General features: G+C 33.4%; 4 protein-coding genes and 3 non-coding genes across 7 annotated transcripts; 3 read left to right on the top strand and 4 right to left on the bottom strand.

The window, feature by feature from the left end:
* The first annotated feature begins 786 nt into the window (after positions 1 to 786).
* LOC110009168 (KTI12-like, chromatin associated protein) lies at positions 787 to 2966 on the top strand. The gene is made up of 2 exons (XM_020678088.3): positions 787 to 927; positions 1857 to 2966. Exon 2 carries the CDS (start codon positions 1917 to 1919, stop codon positions 2823 to 2825), a length of 909 nt encoding a protein of 302 aa, XP_020533747.1. The 5' UTR covers positions 787 to 927; positions 1857 to 1916; the 3' UTR covers positions 2826 to 2966.
* Positions 2967 to 6013: 3047 nt separating this feature from the next.
* QUL2 (QUASIMODO2 LIKE 2) lies at positions 6014 to 13263 on the top strand. The gene is made up of 10 exons (XM_089721613.1): positions 6014 to 6168; positions 6590 to 7525; positions 7667 to 7799; positions 8024 to 8264; positions 9635 to 9860; positions 10034 to 10196; positions 10573 to 10874; positions 11505 to 11637; positions 12145 to 12352; positions 12807 to 13263. Exons 2-9 carry the CDS (start codon positions 7014 to 7016, stop codon positions 12292 to 12294), a joined length of 1860 nt encoding a protein of 619 aa, XP_089577739.1. The 5' UTR covers positions 6014 to 6168; positions 6590 to 7013; the 3' UTR covers positions 12295 to 12352; positions 12807 to 13263.
* A 150-nt stretch (positions 13264 to 13413) lies between these two features.
* Positions 13414 to 15103, bottom strand: LOC105630959 (Pentatricopeptide repeat (PPR) superfamily protein). The gene has a single exon (XM_012212958.4). It carries the CDS (start codon positions 15075 to 15077, stop codon positions 13482 to 13484), a length of 1596 nt encoding a protein of 531 aa, XP_012068348.3. The 5' UTR covers positions 15078 to 15103; the 3' UTR covers positions 13414 to 13481.
* A 126-nt stretch (positions 15104 to 15229) lies between these two features.
* TRNAA-UGC (transfer RNA alanine (anticodon UGC)) lies at positions 15230 to 15302 on the bottom strand. The gene has a single exon. It is a non-coding gene; the product is annotated as a tRNA-Ala (tRNA).
* A 317-nt stretch (positions 15303 to 15619) lies between these two features.
* On the bottom strand, positions 15620 to 15692 carry TRNAA-UGC (transfer RNA alanine (anticodon UGC)). Its single transcript has one exon. It is a non-coding gene; the product is annotated as a tRNA-Ala (tRNA).
* A 404-nt stretch (positions 15693 to 16096) lies between these two features.
* TRNAA-UGC (transfer RNA alanine (anticodon UGC)) lies at positions 16097 to 16169 on the bottom strand. The gene has a single exon. It is a non-coding gene; the product is annotated as a tRNA-Ala (tRNA).
* A 2410-nt stretch (positions 16170 to 18579) lies between these two features.
* On the top strand, positions 18580 to 21724 carry GRF12 (general regulatory factor 12). Its single transcript, XM_012212372.4, has 7 exons — positions 18580 to 18824; positions 19583 to 19889; positions 20406 to 20493; positions 20596 to 20705; positions 20800 to 20948; positions 21248 to 21297; positions 21382 to 21724. The coding sequence occupies exons 1-7, from the start codon at positions 18752 to 18754 to the stop codon at positions 21391 to 21393; spliced, it is 789 nt and encodes a 262-aa protein (XP_012067762.1). The 5' UTR covers positions 18580 to 18751; the 3' UTR covers positions 21394 to 21724.
* The last annotated feature ends 1827 nt before the right edge of the window (positions 21725 to 23551 follow it).

Raw genomic sequence — 23551 nt, 5'->3', positions numbered from 1 at the left:
ATTGGCATTATACAATCACTAAATATATATGTATATATAGTGAATTAGTTGTAGTACAAAATCTGTGAATTCTATCATTCACAACTAGTTGTCCATGAATTTATTTTTTGGTGAAAAAAAGTCATACAAATATTGTTAAAAAAATAGATAATATTACAATGTCTACAAACCTAGGCATTCATATATATATATATATATATATATACACACACACACACGAATAAGGATGGATTAAAAGTACTTCTAACAATAATATTATTGTCACAATGAAATACTAATAATTGAATAGCAAAATAAATAAATACTAACTCATTTATTTGCAAATTTATTTATTTAAGGAGCTACTTCTAATTTTCCCATGTGCGGAGGAATATGGAAAATGCACATAGTTAATTACTTGTCATACAAAATTTGTGAGTTCTCTCATTCACGTGAGTTTCTATATAAATTTTTCATAATGTGAGAAAGTCATACAAATATTGTTAGAAAACGTAAATGGTTAAAGGTATGATATTTTAATAACAATATGATTAGAAAAAGCTTCTGATTAATCTACGGTGATCAAATATAAGAATGCAAATAAATATTACGTATTTTATATACAATCAAATTTGAAGTTGAAAATTATCTATAAAAAAAAAAATTAAAGTTGAAATTCATATTGTTTTACATGATTTTTTATCGTAAACTATAGAGTTAATAAAAGAGAGAGAGAGAGAGAGAGAGAAGAGATCAAGCCCGGCCCATATCAGAGCGAGCCCATCTTTAATCTTGCGTTTGAGCAGGGTTTTTAGGTTTGTGTCGACTCCAGTCTCTTCTACCTTTTCGCAGGATTCTCTACAGAACTCGTCCATGGAGTAAATTGCCTTCTTGCCTGTATTCTTTTTCTGTCTACGCTTTAACTCTATCAATCGCTTTTTCCATCAAGTAAGTAATTACTTAGATTCTCGCGTTTTTGTCTGCTTATTTTGACAGAGTTGTTTTTGCTTTATTTGCTTTTGCATGTTTCGCGCAGATTTTATGATTTTCTTCTAGTTATTGAAAGGATTAAACCCTTATATTGTATGCAAAATCCTCTTGTGCTGATTTAAAATGTGTTGGGTTCTTGGATGATTAAGGATGGAGGAAATTTATAATTTGAAAATAATTGCAAAAGAACACCTTTATGTGTATAAATTTCTGTTAAGATTAACAGTTTTGGGCTTGAGGGGTTGTAGAATCATTAGGAATGAAAAGTTTTTATTTGAATTTGATTTTAAATTTACTTTGCCCTATGAATATGAAATTCTAGATACATCTAAAAATAAATTTTCGTGTTCATTCTATCTAATCTTTGTTTATGAATCTAAAAAATTATTCAGTGGATGCATTTTCATTCAAACAGTTCAAACTAAATTAGCGTTAATCCCTTGTTTGATATAAATGAATGTGAAGTTTAGAATTTATTTATGCTTGATAGTATTTGGCTTAGTTGTGTTGAATTTCATAACATTGAGTTTATGGGAGTGAAAGCGACATTTTCATACACATCAAATATGATATGAAGTTTTAAAATGAATTCCACATTTATTTTCACCAAACAAGGCCTGAATGCTTCATCGCCATATTCCGTTCTTTTATTGTAATAGTTCTCTGTTCTCATTTTCTCTATGATAAATGGTTCAATTAAGGATGATAATCACAGCATCTATGTTTTTGACATGTGCTTGCTAGCTTTATTCTGATAACCTTGAATCTGTCTTTTCGATCCAATCTTCATTTTCATGTCATGGTTTTTATAAATGCTGCTAAAAAACAAGTAAGAGGTACAGGAGGGAGGAATTGTGCTTGATGCAATTGTCTCATGTTTTAAACAGTAAGCAAGTTTGTGGAAGCTGCATCTCAGTGCCCCTACACAAATTCTCAATCTTCTTCAAATGGCTTTGGTTGTAATCTGTGGCCAGCCATGCAGTGGGAAGTCCACTGCAGCAATTTGCTTATCTGAAGCTCTCAAAGAATCAGAATCTAAATTAACCGTTAGGGTCATTGATGAAGCTTCCTTCCATCTTGATCGTAATCAGAGTTACGCTAACATGACTGCTGAGAAAAATTTAAGAGGAGTACTTAGGTCTGAAGTTGATAGATCTGTATCAAAAGACAATATAATCATAATAGATTCTTTAAACAGCATCAAAGGCTACAGGTATGAGTTGTGGTGTTTGGCTCGTGCCGCTGGGATAAGGTACTGTGTGTTATTCTGTGATGCGGAAGACACTCAATGTCAAAAATGGAATGAACAGCGCAGAGAGAAAGGAGAAGCTGCATATGATGATGCCATATTTGTGGACCTGGCAAGGAGGTTTGAGAGGCCAGACAGAAGAAATCGATGGGATTCTCCCTTGTTTGAGTTATGGCCATACAAAGATGGAATTCAGAAATCTTCTACAGCCATTTTAGATGCTGTTTCATACTTAACAAAACAAGTAGACTCCAAATCTCGGGATGTTAAAATTTTACAACCAACAATTGCTACACAAAATACACGGTTTTCTGAGGCTAATTCTCTTTATGAGTTGGACAGGGCAACACAAGAAGTGATTAGTGTCATTGTGGAAGCACAGTCCCAGGCAATTGGGGCCACACCAAATGGTGTTTCTCTTGGTCAGGGTTTACCAACTCTCAACATTTCAAGGTCTGTAGGGTTGCCAGAGCTACGGAGATTGCGGCGGACTTTCATTAAGTTGACAAGTCAAACAAGTTTAAGTGGACCGCCCCCGCCTTCAGATGCAGAAAGTGCTAAGAGGATGTTTGTGGATTACTTGAATAGGGAAGTTGGAACTGCTTAAAGGAAGATAATGGGGATGATATCAAACTCTGTCTGTTTCTGAAGCGTCCTTGGAGGAAGTCATTCTAAAAGGTTTGATTATGAAGTTATTTAAATTTGGAAGTAACAGATTTGCACAAACAGACTTGCATTGTTGTGGGATTAGATTAGTCATCTCCTTTGGCCTAGCCTATATTGTATTTTATTTGTATTAGTGAAAGCTGAGTTATGTCCCTGAGGGGACATCCACGCAGCAAAAGCTTGAAATATCTATTAAGAGGTCTCAAGTTTGAATTTTGTTGGATTCAGTGATTTATTCCAAGTAAGAGCTATCCCAAGTTTCGTAGCTGAGTTCTCGTTTGTGCAACACCAATGTACTGTCTGGCTCTATAACTTTCTGCCCTTTTCTCTCTAAAGATTGAGCTGTAATGGTTGATAGGTACCATAAGTTTCTCTTTGATGGGTCCATTTAATAAATGTTATTAGTTGCAGATTGATTCCTGTCTAAGGCAAGTGGTTTTTACATTTTTGCTGGAATTGGTAGTCTAAAGGAGTTGGTTCTAATAAGATTGTATATAAGAATGACCATGTCATCCATTAAATTTATATTGGTGTAAATGCAGTTATTATTGTTGTGTTTGCATTGGAATAATTGCAATTTTAAATCTAATGGGCTTATAAGGTCATTCTTATATAAAAATAACCTTATAATCGTTGAACCCCAGTATGAACGGATGAGTTCTTGTACTTGTTCTAAACTTGACTTTCTTTTTGCTTCCTTTTTCTTTTTTTGTTTTATACCCTTTTCAGAACATTCCCTCATGAGGTTATTTTTGCTCAAAAAGCACTCAACCAATTGCTTCAGGAATAATTTTAACTAACCAACCATAATAATAGTGTTTGAATTGAGGGTGATAATATATTAATGAGTGACCTGGCAGCATTAGTTTCAGTAGCTGGGTGGCTAGAAAAGTGCCTGATACAAAAATGTATTACAATGGGGTAGGGCCTCAGGTTGCTGGTGACAGGCTTGTTGTTCTTGTGGTGGAGCACTTTCAGCTATTATTTATTTGTTGGCTTAAAAACTCCAGCTCCTACATACAGCAAAAGGGCAATTCCACTGTTAATTTTGAACCAGCAGCTGGTGATGTTCATTTTATCGGTACGGATGATAGTTGTTTAACGAATTTTTTTTAGGGTAATTGACCATTTAGTCCCGAGTTTTAGTGGAATTACTATAGCATTCATATTGTTTGTTAAAATCACTAATTTGTCTATGAAATTCAGCTCAATCTTACAACTTGGTTTTTCTGTCCAAAAAGTATTATTTTATATTTTTTTTATCATTTAATTATTTACATTTATACTCTCACAATTGCCGTTTAGTCTCTCACTTAATAGTAAAAGTGATATTTTTTGATAAAATAATTACATAATTTAATCAGTTCAGTATGAATCAATGATTTTGCTAAACAATATAATTTTGCTAACCAATATGGATGTGATCATAATTTCAGCTAAAATTGAGATACTAATAAATGGTTTTTTTGAATAGGAAGGGAAATTCGAATTTAAATCTATTGTCAAGTAGTATATGCACTTACCATTAGATTATATCTTGACATTCGAGGCACTAAATGGTTAACTACTCTTTTTTTTTTTTTTTTTTTTTTGAATTATATGTATATAGCAGTTGAGATGTCACTAAATCCCAAATATTGAGAGTTTGTGACGTTGTAAGTTTGGAAAATTCATCTTGACATAAAATTGTTATTATTATTATTTGGAAAAAAAAAAAGAAGATATATTAGGCTTGCTTACTGAATCAAAGATGTAACCAAATAAAGAAATCTACATACACAGATCGAACAATTCAAGGGTCATTCGGTCTTTGAAATAGACAGTGGTTACGGGTCAATTTAATGGGTCTAGCTAACCCCTGATTTGTATAATGGGACAGACAACCTACTAAACAAGCAGACAAACAACCTCAAATCAGCATATACAAAGTTATCTATGATGCTACCTATTTTGACAGTTTCATATGAGACGCAAGCATTACTATTATACTAACCTCCAATTGGAAGCAACTAATTAAAATCTAATGATCAATATCCTAGTCTCATGTCCATCCAATAATTAAATTAAATTAATACGTGTACTAATAAATAATAATATAATTAATATGCACAGTCACAAGCATTCGTTAAATTAAATGAACATCATTTGTCGTTCCAGTAAAAACTCCAAATAGATAATTAGTTTTAAAATGGAGTAGTGCAGCGCAAGTACATTTAAAGAAGAAAAAAAAAGTACAAAACACCGTAAAATCACTATCATTCTCTCTCCCTCCAACCTTAATTAATTATGGGTAAATAGCTATTTGGTTTTCAAATTTAGATATCATTACAACTTCGTCCCTCTTACTTGGTTACTAAGGTTTAAATTGTTAAATTATTTAGTTATCCTGTTCAAAAAGTGTCACCTTCAATGTTAAGTATCTTGCAATATTTGTTCATATTTAATATTTCTTTCGATTTTATAAGTTTTGTCTTCATTTAAATTTGCACGTAGATTGAGAAAACTTAATTAATATAGCTAAATTATATATTATTTATTTATTTTTTTTCCATAATATCCTTATATTAATGTGCATCAAAATTAAATTATCTATACTACGTTGTTCTTGAAATTAACCAAATGCTTAATCAAATAGAGTTTTCTTGAAAGGTTAAAGATTGATATTTTAATTTTATTTATATTAAAATTTTAATTAATAATAATGTAGTAGTTTGAAGGTTATGGTTAAGTATATTAAATAAAAATATAATAATTTTAAATATTATTCACTTCTAAAAAAAGAAACAAAATAAAATTATTTGAGATAGATGAAAAAAGAAAATATGTTAAAGATTATAGTACGAAGAGAGTATAATATTATTATTTAGTCCTTGATATTTGTTATTGAATTACTATGATGGATTAAATATTTTAATGCAGCTAAATTTTAGAAACTAACGGATGCATTTACGAACAAGAAGAATGAAATTGCAAATTATGATTAAATTTGATGGACTAAACGGTTATTTAGCCATTAATTAATTTTGTGTTAAAGAAGCAGAAATGATAGGTGATTTGCCTGCTCCGTAGTCATAATCATCGTGCCTTTAGATCTGATTATTAGTATTTGATTTTATATTATTAATTAAACTAATTATTATCTTATTCTTTTTCACAAACACGCGCCTAATGAAAACTACAAACCCGGAATAATTGGACTCTCCCTAAAATAGTTACCTCTCTCTTTTCCCCTCTCTCTCTCTCTCTTGAGCTTTCAATCTCCACTCTTCCACGAACCAGAACTGGTATTTACTCCAAAAACCCTAAATCGCTTCCATTACTGTTCAGTTTGTTTCCATTTTGGTAACTAATGCACGTTCGTCTAAATAGCTGGATTTTTATATAATTTTGTCCCATTGTCGTTTTGATCTGATCTCTATTTTCGTTTCCTTGTCGAGATCTAAACTTCTATGGAAATTGAAAGTTCTGCATTTCATTTCCCGTAATTTTCTTTTAAACTTTGTAAAGTGAAGGAGAATTTGAAATCGTCAATGTAACTGTGCTTTTTTCTTCGTTTGAAATTGAATTTGATTTGTTGTGAGATTGTCCTTTCTTTTTGTTTTCTTGGTAGTTAGCCAAAAAACCGTTGGAGACTCGAAATTCAGCCATATTTGATTTTGCTTTGTTCTTTATTCATTTTGTTTCCTATTCTGACTTATCTGGCAGGTTGATCTGATTGGTTAGTTTACTGGAGACTGGTTTCGATCGTTTAATTGTGCTCAATTCTCTGTATTTGAGACACTGAGGTCTGATTGGGAATACAATTCTTCTATATAGCTGAGTTGTGTGGATTGTTGATTCATAATCAGGATTGAAATTCAGTTGTCTTGAACTCGGTTGATGATTGTTGTATAGAGGACCCATTTGTTTTCTTGTTTTTTGGATACTGCGAGTACCTGCTGATGTGATCTTGTGTTGAAAGATCTCCAGGAGACTGTTTTCAATGCTAGTGGCAATTGTGAGGATTCATGGTTACATATGTAAAAGCTTATATGTTATGATAGGTTATGGTTTTCGCAGTTTTTGGAGATTTAGGTTAACATCAGTTATTTAGTGTATTCGAAGACTCAATTGTTTTAACAATTTGGACATGAGAAGCCCCTGGTTCAGTAAACCATCTGTCTTTTTCGGTCCTAGACCGCCATCCAGTTGGTTACTTTTGTGCCTCATTTGTGTGCTTGCACTAATTGCTATATTAGGATCCACTTCGTCGAGTGCATTTGATTCCGTGACTAGCACTCCAGTGACAGACATTTATTCAAATTATAGAAGGTTGAAAGAGCAAGCTGCAGTTGATTATTTGGAGTTGAGAACTCTCTCATCAGGAGCTAGTCGGCAAAAGGAGCTGGGACTTTGTGGGAGAGAAAGAGAAAATTATGTGCCTTGTTATAATCTTTCAGCGAATTTGTTGGCTGGGTTTAATGATGGGGAGGAATTTGATCGGCATTGTGAAATGTCAAGACCAAGATACCGGTGTTTGGTTCGCCCTCCAAAAGACTATAAGATCCCCCTAAGGTGGCCGGCTGGTCGGGATGTGATATGGAGTGGAAATGTAAAACTTACCAAAGACCAGTTTCTTTCATCTGGAAGCATGACTAAAAGGTAATTCTTTTTGTTTAATCTTAAAAGTGATTTTAGTCGCATTAAACTGGTCATTGAAAGTTAAAATGATTTAATTGTTTTAGCGTCATATATTTTCTTTATTATTATTATTTTTTTCTTTTTGTTTAACAAAATTTGTAGGTTAATGTTACTAGAAGAGAATCAAATTGCTTTTCACTCAGAAGATGGGAACTTTGATGGTGTCAAAGATTATTCACGCCAGGTTGCGGAGATGATAGGGTTAGGAAGTGACTCTGAATTTCTTCAGGCTGGTGTAAGTCTTCTTGGCATTTTATAGATCCTATTCTTGTTGTATTGCGGGGAAGAACATTGCCAGTCCTTCAATAGAATGTTTAATTTCTTCAGTAGGCTTGTATTGAAGTTTGTGACTATGGTAATCAAGATGCCATAGAGTGTGCCCTTTTGTAGTTTTTTAAATGGAAATCTGAGAATGTGACTGTTGGTTTATAGTTTTTCATTTGCTTTTGTTAATTACAGGTGCGAACTGTACTAGATATTGGATGTGGATTTGGTAGCTTTGGAGCTCATTTAGTGTCGCTGAAGTTAATGGCTGTTTGTATTGCGGCATATGAGGCAACTGGTAGCCAAGTTCAGCTGGCCCTTGAGAGAGGTCTTCCAGCAATGATTGGCAATTTTATGGCACGACAGCTTCCATATCCATCATTGTCATTTGACATGGTTCATTGTGCTCAATGTGGTATTATTTGGAATGAAAAAGGTACCTCCAGGTTTTTTGGTTTCACATATTTGTGTTAATTATTGGATGGCTTCATGTGAGCATTCTGTAGAATTGCTTTCTGCAAAAAGGATTGTTGTAGTTTGATTTCTGCTTGCTTGCTTTCTCTTGTTTGTTATTGATGATATCTTGCCTTTTCTTTCAGATATGGGTTCTTTTGAATACACTGATAGACAATCATATATCTTGTATAAATTCGAATTAGAATTAACAGTGCTAGGAAACATCTATTGCACTGTTAACCTCGTGTGAACCTTTTTCCAGTTTTCTTCTCATTTAACTAACTCATTATATGTTGGTGTGTACTATGGTTAGGAAAGTATATAGAGGATTTCCCTCTAGACTACTGATGCACATTACTTAGTAACTTGTGAAAAAGACTCATTTTATTGTTATCAAGTAGGCGACGGCTAACCTGAGCCTCATGCCTCTTGTTGAGGTACCCACCTGACCCAATATGAGACCCACAGACTCATTACAATTGTGTAGAAAAGTGACTGTTATGTAAACATTATTTAGAAAAATGAATTTAATCTATTCCATCTGGAAAGAAATGGTGCTACAAATGGACAAAATTATAAATTTATGTCATGGTTTGGGAGCATGCTTTTTGGATAGATTCAACTAGAAACTTCCAGCTGACAGTTATAATCCCTTTTAGAGGAAGTGTGACTTGCGTAACATGTCTGGTGCTGGGATCATGAAAACCTCATTATCTCAGTGAGGCCATAACAAATAGAATTTCTGACACACATCAGATGCTGCTTGATATTCATTTATACTTCTTAATCTTAAAGTCAGTTTTAGATTTTGAGAGTTATTGGTTATCTTCTAGTTACTTCTAGACACATGCTGATGGATGAAATGTCAGGAAAATAAACTTTCTTATTTCACTGAAAGAAACTGCTATAAGTAAATATATTGAACAGCTTCTCTGAAACATTTTTATTTGCTGCAATGAAATAATGCTTGTTCTGATAAATTGATAAAATTCAATATTCTTGAAATGGCAGGAAGAATTGTCGTCAGTATTAATCCTTGTCTTCTTACATTTGTATGTTTCCTTTGGAAGTTCTTTTTTGTGCAAATGTAATTAGTGAATGATAAAACTTTAAATCAAAAAGGTTCACTCAACTTTAGTGCATCTGAACCAATTGAATTGTGGAGTTTATAATTCAGAAAGTGTGTGCAAAAATATTTATGAATATTTTTCTATGTCATTATTTGGCATTATGCAGACATTTCCCAATATTCTTTTCTTTTTTGGAAAGAATTTGTTAAAACTAAGGTATAAGATTTTGTTTACTGAAATCACATTCTTTTGCTTTCTAATATTGACTTTGATATAACAGATGGTATGTTCCTTATTGAAGTTGATCGGGTTCTCAAGCCTGGAGGTTACTTTGTTTTAACCTCGCCAATGAGCAAGCCACAAGGGAACTCGTTGAACGCGAGGAGGAGAAGCACAGTGGCTGTGATAGAAGAATTAACGGTAAAAATATGTTGGAGTCTTTTAGCTCAGCAGGATGAGACTTTCATCTGGCAGAAAACTGTGGATGTCCACTGCTACAAATCTCGGTGAGGATGTTAACGATGATACATTATTGGGCGAGTTTTATACTTATGAAAGAACAATTGAACCTATTGCATCTTCTTTTTCTTCTTTTTTCTTTTCCTTCTTTCCTTTACTAAGTAACTCTACAGTCAAAAACATACTAATGCTCTCTCTCTCTTCCCCTTCTTTACTATAGTAAGCAGGATACTCCACCACTTTGCAATGATGGACATGATATTCCACCATATTATCAACCCCTTGCAGCGTGTATTTCTGGGACCACTAGCAAACGTTGGATTCCCATTCAGAAAAAATCCTCAGGTTTCCAGTTGAGCTCAGCTGAGCTTCAAGTTCATGGAAAGTATTGTTTCAAAACAAACTTATTTCTTACCTTTTATCTTTTTTTTATCTTTTTTTTTTTTTGTTTTATTTTTTGATGTAACCTCTTTTTATTTCATCATGACATTTTAAAAGATTAAGATAATAATTTACCTAGATATTGTCCATACCAATTTTACATGGGATAAATAATTAGAGATGGTTATATTCTTCAGCATTTTGCTGCAAGTGGCTGTTCTCCAGACTTGAACCTTCAGGCTTGTGTTTTGCAGCCCAAGACTTTTTAACTATTCTGCCAAGCAAAGGCCCATACAACATTTATATGATGTTCTTAAGTTTTTTTAACCACATTATTTAGCTGTCCTATTTTGCTGACTCATTTTTAGCCTTGCAGGAGTTCAGCCTGAAGATTTTTTTGAAGACTTGCAGGTTTGGGGATCAGCTCTAAGAAACTACTGGTCTTTGCTTACGCCCTTAATTTTCTCTGACCATCCTAAGAGGCCAGGGGATGAAGATCCATTACCTCCATATAATATGATACGCAACGTGATGGACATGAATGCTCATTATGGGGGTTTAAATGCTGCATTTCTGGAGGAAAAGAAATCAGTGTGGGTGATGAATGTCGTTCCTGTTTGGGCACGTAACACGCTTCCTCTCATACTTGACCGAGGTTTTGCTGGTGTTTTGCATGATTGGTATGTTGTTTCCATTGTGAAAAAGAAAACTGCAAGCTGATGAGCATAAACCTTATTCGCTCTTGAAAAATATGTTGTCACCTTTGTGATAATCTGCATGACTTGTTATCATTTTGGATAATTATTTATTTATTTTTTTAACTTATCAATTTGACTCATTCAAGATGACCTAGAAAGTTTTAAAAATTAAAGATTGTGTCTCAAAAATATTCAGTCCTTTTGATATCAACTTTTATTAAATTGTTTAGAATAGATCAAGTAATACCATCATTTGTACTTCTAAAAATAAGATTTCAAGAAAGATTGATGTGTCAATCATGAGCTGGATTGCTGTATGCAACTTTTTAGGGTTCATAAAACAGAGACGTGGTTTACTTTGCTGATAGACTGTAGTACTTTACTTCCAAAAGATAAAAAGACTCTTTGAACTTCCAACTTCTCTATTTTGGATTTTCCAAATCAAATTTCATGTACATAAATTTTAGGAAATTTAAGCTTTCTTTTTTTTTTTTTTTCATTAGCTCCATCCCAAGATGTCATATTCCTTTCTCGAAATTTTGCTGGTGCTATTTTATCCAGTTCTAGGAAATAGATTTACTGAAACAAAATTAATTTATCTGTTGGTGCAAGGTGTGAGCCATTTCCCACATATCCCCGAACATATGACATGCTTCATGCAAATGGGCTTCTCTCACATCTCAGTTCAGAGAGATGCAGCATGATGGACTTGCTGTTAGAGATGGATAGGATTCTGCGCCCTGAGGTACTTTTCACTGTATTCCTGGTGTTTCTTCTTTTTAGATTAGCCCCTATATATCTTCATTGGCTATCATTCAGTGATTTATGTAGTGTCCCACAAGGTTTCTCACTTTCTACTTTTCATAGACAATGCCTCTCATGAGTTTATCTAGTTTATGTTCCGTTATATTTGCAATATTTATTATTAGTTACCTTGACACTTTCATTATCATTTATCTTTCTCACTTCCGCAAATTAGAACCTAATGTATGCTATATATAGGCCCCATCTTTAGGCCTGAGTAGGAAATATGAAGATCAAGAGCACTAAGTTGACCAAACTATGAGGGAGGGAGTTGTATGTTTCAAAATTGATCAAGAACTAAGAAACCAGAATTTTTTTTCTTTTTTAACATTTAAGACAACAGAATGGCATTCATCTCATATTTGATGTGTAGCAATGCTGGGCGCCTTATCCTTTTCAGGAAGTTACTTTTTATGCAGCAAATTTATGCATCTAGTTCGTTTGGCAGGGATGGGTTGTTCTTTCTGATAAATTAGGAGCTATTGAGATGGCACGGGCGCTTGCTACACAAATACACTGGGAAGCAAGGGTGATCGACTTACAGAATGGAAGTGACCAGCGGCTACTAGTTTGCCAGAAGCCATTTCTGAAAAAATGATTGGTCTAGCATCAGGAGGGTCTCACCAACATGGAAGTGTGAAGTCTTTTTAGCTCGGGTAACTCCTATCTATCTGTCTGGAAAACCATTAAATTATAACCTGTTGGCAAGAATGTGTTATTGATGCTGTCATATAAGCTCATCAATCATTTTGATAAAGAAGTCACATATTCCATTACATGTCCTAGCTCTGTTTATGTCCACATGAATCAGAGTTTCAGAGAAGTTGGATGCTTTCCTTGATTCAAGATGCTCTTGTAAAGCAGTTCTAGCAGCATTTCTTGCATTAGTTGCATATGTGAACCAAAGCCTTGAATATATGCCACATGGCAACAAGGCTGTAGTTTTACATGAACTGAAGTTGTTCTATTGAATGACTTGAGACCCCCGTTTCTGCAAGCAAAACCTGTATTTGCAAGTGCTATAAGTTCAGTACACAAGCTTGTGTGCTATGTTTTTCATGATAAAAGACTTATGCTTCACAGTGACTTTGATGTTCTTGTTATTCCCAGGGCATGAATCGTTCTGATAGCAACACCGTGACTCTGACCGCAAAAACCCAAGGGAAGCAAAGCTGTAGAGTAGAAACGAGGCTGGCTGAAATAGCTGGAAAGCATGCAATTTTTTGTCAAGGCATTTATAGTAATTAATTCATCATTTTTTTTTTAATTCTTTGAGTGTTTTTTTTTTTTTTTCCTTTTTTAATATAGTTGCTGTCGAGGGTGTACTGATAGTCCACGGAATTATAGTTATACATTATATTGTCTCTCGAGCTGGATTTGGGTCTTATTTTTTGTAGGAGCAGAAAGGGGTTTTTGTCAAATTTTATTGTCAGCTGAACCGTTGAGAAGATTATGTCGAAAGCTTTCTAGTGAATATGTTTATAAAGAGTGGAAATGGAAGGTCAAAAATTGTAGATTGAACTCAATTATGTGGTCTTGAAATCAATATTTTCTTCATTGCTCTTCATTCGCATCTACAGAAGTTGAATCCTATTTCGTTTATATGTTCTTTTTTCATTATTTTCATGTAAAAATAATAATAATAATAAGAAAGGATAAAAGGCACATGAAGCTGGGATAGCCAAATTGGTTCCTTTTTTTTTTTTTTTTTTAAAAAAAAAAAAAATTTTTAACGTATCAACAGACCATATGTTATTTAATATATACAAGCAAAAACATTCATTTTCATGGCTCAACTGCTCTATTTCTCCTCCTCTCTCTAGTAGTCATTTTCTCACCATATCTCTCCAATATATCCGCCAAATCAACCAACCCTGCCTCTCTCAATTTTTTTCCCATCTCTTCAAATATAACACCACCTTCCTCACTTGAATAATAATGCAAGAACTTATTATAATCAAACCTAGGCACCTCAAGACCTCCATTGATTGTTCTCTCTACATACTGGGTAGCTTCTAGTGACTTTCCAGCCTTAACCAAACCTCCAACAAAAATTGTATCAAAATTCACAAGTGGATCTTTTCCCTTCCTCCCTCTCTTTCCCAAATGCCCTTGCAATAGCATTACATAGGTATGCATTGTAGGTTCACACCCTCTTTTAATCATCTCTCTAAACACTTGCGTAGCTTCACTTGCTTTTCTCAACCTTAATAATCCCTTAATCATTCCATGATAAACACTAATGTCAGGCTTTTCAATCGTTTCCACAACTTTATAAGCTTCATTGACTCTCCCTCTTGCTAATAGCCCATAAATTAATGACCCTAATGTCAAATTATCAGCTTCAATCCCTCTCTTAGACATTTCGTCGAACATCATCTTCGCTTGCGAAATCTTGCCTCTTTTACACATCCAATCTATAACAAGCCTATACGTAGATAGGCCCAGATCATCCATTTTCTTTACTCTCATCGTTTGGAATAGCTTCACAGCCTCATTATACTCATTTCTCTTGAAAAATGTCTCTATCATTTTCTCATACACATGGATGCCTGGCTCGAAACCCTCGTCGACCATCAAATTCCATATTTTTGAAGCTTCAATCATATCACCCATATCACAAAATCCTATTACCAACCATCCATAGGTAATCTCATTAGCCTTAATCCATTCCTTCAACTTTAAAACCACAAACTTTGCCTCCTCAACAAGTTTATCTTTGCACAAGCTTTCTACTACCTTATTTAACCTTTCCACTCTATATTCATACCCATAACTATTCATTAAGTGAAAAAATTCCACACATTTTTTTAACTCTCTAGCCAAACCCAACGTTTTCAAAGCAATTATAAATGTCTTATCATTTACCAAACCAATTTTGGCCATTTCTTGAATTGTATCCCAAAAAAGATTAATGTTTCTTGATTTTCCGATGACGTCTAACATTTTGTTGAAGGAGATTGAAGTGTGAGCAAAAAGCGCATTAGGTGTTTGCCGCGTGTACTGAAAGAAACGGTAGACAGGGCGCCAAGAATATGGGAATTTGTTGCAGACTTGGAGGAAGAATTCGTGGGTTAAGTGGAAATTGCAGGAGGAGAGTTTAGAGTAGAGTTTGGAGTCTGGAGAATTTTGTTGCTGGTAGAGGATGGTGCAGACTCGAAGGAGGTAGTCTGGCTTGACTGGGCATGGCGGAGATGGCTGCGGCTGAATTGATGCTGTAGTTAAGAGACGGAAGAGTTGGCGAGGCTGGTGGTAAAAGGAGTTAAGGATGGGTTTAGGGAGCGAGGAACGTCGGACTAACATTTTGATTTGATGGAGAAAATGACGAGAAACACAAAGCGAGCGCTCTACCATTTGAGCTACATCCCCTTTTATTGGCATTGATTTGATGAAGAGTATGACTAAAAATACAATATACATAAGTTCATGGTTCGGTTTGAAAGGCTTATGCAAATCAAACCAATAATGACGGTTTATAAAAAAAAATAATGGAGATGCAGGGGATCAAACCCTGTACATACAAATAAAAATAATGGAGATGCAGGGGATCGAACCCTGTACCTCTTGCATGCAAAGCGAGCACTCTACCATTTGAGCTACATCCCCTTTTATTGGCATTGATTTGATGGAGAGTATCACAAAAAATACAATATACATAAGTTCATGGTTCGGTTTGAAAGGCTTATGCAAATCAAACCAATAATGACGGTACCCTGTACCTCTCGCATGCAAAGCAAGCGCTCTACCATTTGAGTTACATCCCCTTATATTAGTGTTAATTTGATGACGAGTATGATGAAAAATTACAATATACATGACCTCATGATTCGGTTTGAAAGGCTTATGCAAATCAAACCAATAATGACGGTTTATAAAAAAGTTAAAATCCAACTAAATTTAAAAATACATACAAATAAAAATAATGGAGATGCAGGGGATCGAACCCTGTACCTCTCGCATGCAAAGCGAGCGCTCTACCATTTGAGCTACATCCCCTTACATTAGCCTTGATTTGATAAAGAGTGTGATGAAAAATTATAATATACATGACCTCATGATTCGGTTTCAAAGGCTTATGCAAATCAAACCAATAATGAAGGTTTATAAAAAAAAAAAAAAAAAAGTTAAAATCCAACTAAATTTAAAAATACATTCAAATAAAAATAATAGAAATGCAGGGGATCAAACCTTGTACCTCTCGTATGCAAAGCGAGCGCTTTTCCATTTGAGCTACATCCCCTTATATTAATGTTAATTTGATGAAGAGTATGATGAAAAATTACAATATACATGACCTCATGATTCGGTTTGAAAGGCTTATGCAAATCAAACCAATAATGACGGTTTATAAAAAAAGTTAAAATCCAACTAAATTTAAAAATACATACAAATAAAAATAATGGAGATGCAGGGGATCGAACCCTGTACCTCTCGCATGCAAAGCGAGCGCTCTACCATTTGAGCTACATCCCCTTATATTAGCCTTCATTTGATGAAGAGTGTCATGAAAAATTACAATATACATGACCTCATGATTCGGTTTGAAAGGCTTATGCAAATCAAACCGACTTGCATGCAAAGCGAGTGCTCTACCATTTGAGCTACATTCCCTTATATTGGTGTTGATTTGATGAAGAGTATGACAAAAAAATACAATATACATGAGTTCATGGTTCGGTTTGAAAGGTTTATACAAATCAAACCAATAATGACGGTTTATAAAAAGTTAAAATCCAACTAAAATTAAAAATACATAAAAAAAATAGAGATACAAGGGATCAAACCTTGTACCTCTCACATGCAATGCGAGCACTCTACTATTTGAGCTACATCCCTTTATATTAGTTTTGATTTGATGAAGAGTATGATGAGAAAATACAATATACATGAGTTTATAGTTCGGCTTGAAAGGGTTATGCAAATCAAACCAATAATGACGGTTTATACAAATTTAAAATTCAACTAAATTTAAAAATACATACAAATAAAAACAACGGATATGCAAAAGATCAAACTTTGTACCTCTCACATGCGAAGCGAGCACTCTTTTATTTAAGCTACATATCATTATGTTGATATTGACCAATTATGAGATAATACAATTATTAATCCAATAAATAATATATTAGAGAACATGTAATATTTTTATACTAATTAATATATGTGCATGGTGAGTGCATCCGCTATACATATAGAGCCAAACCACAGTATGCCTAAGGATGAATGTATTAAGTCGTGTGATATGAGATTAGTATGCTAGATGGTAGATTGCGAAGGACCTGCAAGGGAGAGACTTTCCATAATATTTTTAGCTAACCCAAAGCCTGATAGTCGAGACTAAACTCTATATGTGCTAGGTTATGGGCATTATACTCTAACTAGAGAAGATGATGTCTCTAACTCTCCATAAAAGAAGAGCTCCATGAACAAACACTACAGGGCCAAAAGCCTATAGTGCTCATCTCTTCGTGGATGAAGTCTCGATATAGACAGTATTATGCTATCCAAAATTCCCTAAAACTTTATGCCTTGGATGTGCTTTATGTATATGGCATGTTAAGCTTTTATAATCAGTTATTATATTAAGACACTAGGAAGATGCATGTTTAGCCTAAATTATAAGAGGAGTCTAGATGCCACAGGGTTGTCAAAGGTTTTAAAGAGCTTGCCACTATTGAATCAATTATTCATTTGTAAACTTTTTGATTTAATTTTAAAAACTACCCAATGAAAAATACAACATGTTTAGGACACAGTGGGAAAACTAGATCATAGTTGACAAGCTATGGCCTCCCTAAAATTTCCAAATTTTAATTTTCAATCAATTTATTTATATTTTTACTCCTTCCTATGCGTAAAGTCTAATTACACCCTTGAATAGGATGGTTAAAGACCTTAACCTTAGCATTAGACAGGAATTAGAACAATAAGAGTGTGTTTACTTGTAGAAAACTAGAGTAGTTTTTTAGAAAAAGTTTTCAAAAAAAACTAGAAAATAAAATTTTATATTCAAATCAGTCAGTTTTCTATTTGAAAAATTAGAAAATAGTTTTCCAGTTTTATAAAATTTAACTAAGTTTTGGAAAACAGCTTTTAAGTTTTTTTTTTTTACAGTTTTCTTTTATAACAAAAGGTATATTTTTCAATTGTTTTCCATTTTATAAAATGATATTTTCATAATTGATGTTATAATATCTGTAAATAACTTTCTATAAAATATTTTTATTGAATAAATAAAAATATTTAAATAAAATAAAAATTATATTATGCTTTAATATATAATTAATTTTATTATTACAAATATGTTACATTCTTTATTTTTAAAAAGTTTAAAAAATAATAAAAAAAATTGATATTATTATTATTGTTATAAACAATCGATAATAAAAAATTTCTAAAGTTAGTTTATAATAATTTATTTTAATTATGAAAGTCATGAATAATATTTGTGAAGTTTTTAAATTAAAATATAATTTTATATTTTAATCTGCATTTTTCATTTTTTATTTTCTAAATTTTATTTTCTAAGAAAACTGTTTTTTTTTAAAACAGAAAAATTTTTTCCGTAAGTAAACACACCCTAATATTTTTTATTTTCTTTTAAAAAATGCATATTTATTTATTTTTTAGTAAAAAAAAAAAGGAAAAAAATTATATTTTATAATAAAAGGAAAAAGGAGATGTAAAATCCAAAAAGACCCCTCCGAGAGAAAAGGATTTGAATGGATCGTAGAGGGAAAAATAAAAATAAACACAAAAATAACGAAATGCGCGCTTTTCCTCTTTCAAAGTTTCAAAGTTAGAAACCCAACGAACGGTCCAGATCTGGTCTTCCTCCTTTCACGAATCACTCCATCTTTCACACCCACTCCCTTATATTTATTTAACCCCTTTCCATTTTCCTCGCTTTTCACTTCTCTAACCAATTTCCCCTTTCTTTTCTTCAACCTCTCCATTCTCATTCCAATCCTTCTCTCTGTAGTTCTTTTCCTTTTTTACTTGGCGATTCTACCAGCGTTACCGTCTTCGCTTCTGATCTCTCTCAAGTCTATCCAATGTCGACCGAGAAGGAGAGGGAGTCTCATGTTTACATGGCCAAGCTCGCTGAGCAAGCCGAGCGCTATGAAGGTATATACAGCTGTTTATCGTTTTCCTCGGTGTCGTTTTGGTATTTAATCCAAATATCAGAATGTATTTGTATAATTGAATGAGATCATTTGTTGGCGAGATTACTGGTCGAGTTTTAAATGAGATACCTCTATTAGCTGGAATAGTCGAATCAAATAAATTATGTTTTATGATTAGTTTTCTTCATTATATTTTAATTTGTTTCACATAATTAGATTTTTCTTAATATGCATTTTGGCTCTAATTTTTTCATAATTCCTGAATTTTTCACCGCATTTTGATTCCTAATTTTTCATGTTAAATTGCACTTTAGTCCTTAAATTTTTTACCTTAACCTTAAAATCCTTCCAAATATCTAAATTTCAGCTGCTGTTAAGTAACGTAAGGATTATATATGCAAATTATGAAACAATAGGAACCAAAGTATATGTTAAGGAAAACCAAGGGATGTTTTGATCCTTATTCTAATGCCCAATCCAAAAAATCTATTTATTTTTAGGTTTAAAAGCTTAAAAGGTTCAGTTCATTTTATTAAGTCTCATAATGCAACTTGTTAAAGGTTAAAATCCTAAAAAGCCTCTCTTGATTAATTTCTGATGTTAAAAAAAAAAAAAAAAACAGTTTTTGGTGCGGCATTGATTTTTAGATTTTGTTTACTATATATTGCATTGGTAATATTAATGTTGTTCATTTGAATCATTACTTGCACTTCAAGTGTGTGGTAGCTTTATGAAATGTTTGTTTGAATGGTGAAACAGAAATGGTTGAATGCATGAAAAAAGTTGCAAGACTTGATTGTGAGCTGACTGTGGAGGAGAGGAACCTTCTGTCTGTGGGTTATAAAAATGTGATTGGTGCTAGGCGAGCTTCGTGGCGCATTATGTCATCCATTGAACAGAAGGAAGAGACTAAAGGAAATGAGAATAATGTTAAATTGATTAAGGGTTACCGCCAGAAGGTAGAGGAGGAACTTGCTAATATCTGCAACGACATTCTGTCTATCATAGACAAGCATCTGGTCCCATCTTCCACCTCCGGAGAAGCCACTGTCTTCTACTACAAGATGTGAGTCAGTCTTCTCGCCTTATTTTGATTAACAAGAAAAGAGGGATACTTTTGCTTAATACGATGATTGGTTGCGTTTTCTTTTCTCTAAAATTCGTAACCAAATACGGGATAGAATAATCTTTCTTTTTGATATGTGCCACTTTGTGTCTTTTTAGCGTTGTTGTTTGAGCTAATATGAAAAAACATGCCATAGTGAATGCGTTGAATAGGTCATTGGAAGCTATTCTTAAGTTGTATATAACATGTTTTTGTTGTAAAAGAAGGCAATTTTAAACTGTTTGCTCCAAATAACATGTAAAAGAGGTGATTCTTTTTTCGGAAAAGAGGTTTTCAATCTTAATGCTAAACTGTTAATAAATGGTCTAAGACATAATTATGTTAATCTTGCTTATAATTTGTTATGCACATGCATACAAGATTTTGAATTTTTGGTATTTGTTTCTTTTGGAGTAACATTTTTTCCTTAATGTTATTTTTGTTTAATGTATCGTTTCATGGCGTGAACGAATTCAGGAAAGGTGACTACTATCGCTATCTAGCTGAGTTCAAGACTGACCAGGAAAGGAAGGAGGCAGCTGAACAGTCACTCAAGGGTTATGAGGCACGTTCCTTTGATTCTTCTGACATAAATACACTTTGTTAACATGGAGCTTCATCTATTTTCTTGTCCTAATTGAAGTATTCTGTTGCCATTTATTTGTAGGCTGCTTCTGCCACTGCAAACACAGATCTGCCTTCAACTCACCCAATTCGTCTTGGTCTTGCACTTAACTTCTCTGTTTTCTACTATGAGATCATGAATTCTCCTGAGAGGTGTGTCATGTGTATGTTATCTCTGGTGCAATCTCTTCAAGGTAATTGAATTGCTAGATAATTTATTTTATTAACAATGATGAGACTTTTGCAGAGCTTGCCATTTGGCCAAACAAGCTTTTGATGAGGCAATTGCAGAGTTGGATACCTTGAGCGAGGAATCATACAAAGACAGCACACTGATTATGCAGTTGTTGAGAGACAACCTTACTCTTTGGACTTCTGACTTGCCTGAGGATGGAGGTACAGTACAAGCTCAACAAGGACCTAATCTTTGAGTTTGTTTGCCTTATTTGGCTTAATCTCTAGGAATTTCTTTGGCAAAATTTCAGTTAATTAATACGGTACAAAAATTTACCTCTTTAACAAAAAAAAAGTTTTGGTTTAGTTGTACTAAAATCATCTCTAGGCTGCAAGGTCTAGAGTTCCAACCCCAACAGGAACCTAATGAACCCCCAACCAAAAAAATAAAAAAAATAAAAAAAAGAAAGAAGAAAATGCACCTCTTTTAGCTTCATCTCTAAGAATTTGCATCCATGCAGGTGAGGATAACTTTAAAAGTGAAGAATCCAAACCTGCAGAAGGAGGAGAGGTACGTTACTGCAAAATTTCCTCTCAATGAACCGAACTTCTAGTTTTTGCCAGAGCAATTAAATGTCTATTAATCTCTCTGCAGAGCCAGCATTGATGAAAACTGAGAATCCTGCCCATGGCAAGGGGAGGGTAAAGTACTTTGCAGAAGTGGCTTCTTTTATTAGCTTTTCTCAAAAGGGGATTGAATCAACTTGAACGAAGTAGACAGTCCTTGATGTTACAGTCTTTTTGCAGTCCACCAAAGCCTGACGATAGATTGATCAATTGCTCTTCCATTTTTGTTGTTCCTCTATTTGTCTTTTTGATATTTTTCCCCTTTTCTAAACAAATTTCTCCTTTTCTTTCCTTTGCTTTAATGTCTATTAAATATTTTTCCTTGTAGAAACCTTTTATGAAATGATGAAATATTTCTCATTATGCCGTTAGATGTTGTTGCCTACGAGCTTCTTTGGGAGAAATTCAAGCCTTTTGAACTCAATACACTTAGTTTTGGGTTGTTGTTTTTATACTACCAAGAGTTTCTTGCTATCTTTTTAATGGTTAGATGAGAGACTAATTATTTTTGAGTCAGAGAGTGATTATACTAAAGATCTTTTCCAAGATTTTAACTTCACAGTTCAATTTTGTAATCAGCAAGATGAGATTTAATTGCATAGTAATATACATGTTAAAGACTCTCTCCAAGATGTTCATTTTACGGTTTAATCCTGTGATATAAAATTTTGACATAAGGACTTGTTTTTATTCATGTCATTCGTTATCATTGCCTAAGTAGTGTCTCTGTAGTGGACAACACTCAAATTTAAGCTTTTACCTTGAATTTATACACTTGGTAAATTTGGCCTTTTAACAATTTCATGGAATTGCAGGAATAGATAACTACTAACTCTTTTTCAATATATGGACAGTGAGTCAATTCTAGAGATGGTATAAGCTCCATTTTACATGAAGTTATCAACTCATCTTTGTAGTTATTTATTTCTAATGTATACATGATAAACATAGGAAAGTTGTTGCAAAAGCTCATATTATTCTGGAAAATGAATCATATTCCATAAATATGATAATTATTTAATCTGATATATAGAATATATGATATAGTGTTGTAGTACTTCTATTGATCAGTCTTATCAAATAAATATTAATCGACTATTCAATTGCTTCGATTGAAATTATCCAAAAGATATCTTATATATTATATTAAATTCTATATTCAATTGTTACGATGTAAATAGTTCTTTGAAGAGGTTGGAAATAAACTATAAGACGGTTGTCAACATAAAAAATATATTTTTTTTTATTAATGTTAAAGGGAAATTGAAAATTTTCCTCGGAGCTTGGCGGCCCTGAATAATATTTTGATATTAGTGCCTAGTTAGCTATAAAAGAAATTAAATGAAGACAAAAGACTTTATTTATGATTGAGGTTTAATTATAGTTAGTTGTTTTTGTATATTCAATATGCAATTATCCTGACTTTATTTTTTTTTAATTCCTTTTGAATCGAATAAAAATAAACAACAAAATCCCAATATAGAAACTGCATTAACGTTCACGTTCCCATTCTCATTCCCAGATTTTTTTTTCTTTTATTATCCTCTGCATTTCGGCTGTACCAGGGAAATGCAACGGTGGCAATTGTCAGCTTCTGAGTTGTTCTTGAACGAAGCAACTCGGCTGATTTGGACCATGTCACAGTAAGTAAAGTTCCTGTTTAGAAAAATCGAAAAGTTGGAATCTTTATTATGCTTTGAGGACTCGGCGATAAATCGAGGTGGCAATAGAGTTTAGCAGCGGAGCATAAGTCGGAAAGTGAGTAGAGGGAACGTTTTGAGCAGCGAGTTTGGAAAAAGTAAGTGAATTGAGTAGATCCAACGGAAATCTAAACAATACAGTCTAACTATTCAAAATTGTGTTCTTTATTTCAACAAAAATTTCAATTCACAATTCAAAATACAAAAACCTCATCAACCAAAAAGAAGCAAATCTTATTCTACAGGAAATGCATTACGCTATTCCCATTTCCAGAGCCAAACAAACATAAACCACCCAACTCAATTGGAAAATCCCAAAACTTGCTAATTATTGATTAATGCCAGTAAGACTGACACTAATTAACTTGGGGTGCTTTTAATCATCGTTTCAATTTCTTCCCCATTCCTGTCTTAGCTCCAATATTCTTCTTATCAGATGTGGAGCTGTCATCCTTTCAAAATGTGGAGCTGTCTGTGTCTGCAATGTCTCTTGGTTAC

This window comes from Jatropha curcas, chromosome 5, assembly GCF_041381405.1.
Source record: "Jatropha curcas cultivar XTBG-Jc1 chromosome 5, XTBG_Jcur_1.0, whole genome shotgun sequence".
Lineage (NCBI taxonomy): Eukaryota > Viridiplantae > Streptophyta > Magnoliopsida > Malpighiales > Euphorbiaceae > Jatropha > Jatropha curcas.
The sequence above is the reverse complement of the archived record's forward strand: the minus strand, read 5'-3'. Positions and strand labels throughout refer to the sequence as shown.

Coding starts and splice junctions, on each gene's coding strand:
- LOC110009168 (XM_020678088.3), top strand. CDS start 1,917: ATGGCTTTGGTTGTAATCTGTGGCCAGCCATGCAGTGGGAAGTCCACT.
- QUL2 (XM_089721613.1), top strand. CDS start 7,014: ATGAGAAGCCCCTGGTTCAGTAAACCATCTGTCTTTTTCGGTCCTAGA. Junction 8,265..9,634: donor TATTATTTGGAATGAAAAAG/GTACCTCCAGGT, acceptor TTGATATAACAG/ATGGTATGTTCCTTATTGAA. Junction 11,638..12,144: donor ATAGGATTCTGCGCCCTGAG/GTACTTTTCACT, acceptor TTCGTTTGGCAG/GGATGGGTTGTTCTTTCTGA.
- LOC105630959 (XM_012212958.4), bottom strand. CDS start 15,077: ATGCCAATAAAAGGGGATGTAGCTCAAATGGTAGAGCGCTCGCTTTGT.
- GRF12 (XM_012212372.4), top strand. CDS start 18,752: ATGTCGACCGAGAAGGAGAGGGAGTCTCATGTTTACATGGCCAAGCTC. Junction 20,494..20,595: donor AGTCACTCAAGGGTTATGAG/GCACGTTCCTTT, acceptor ATTTATTTGTAG/GCTGCTTCTGCCACTGCAAA. Junction 20,949..21,247: donor TGACTTGCCTGAGGATGGAG/GTACAGTACAAG, acceptor GCATCCATGCAG/GTGAGGATAACTTTAAAAGT.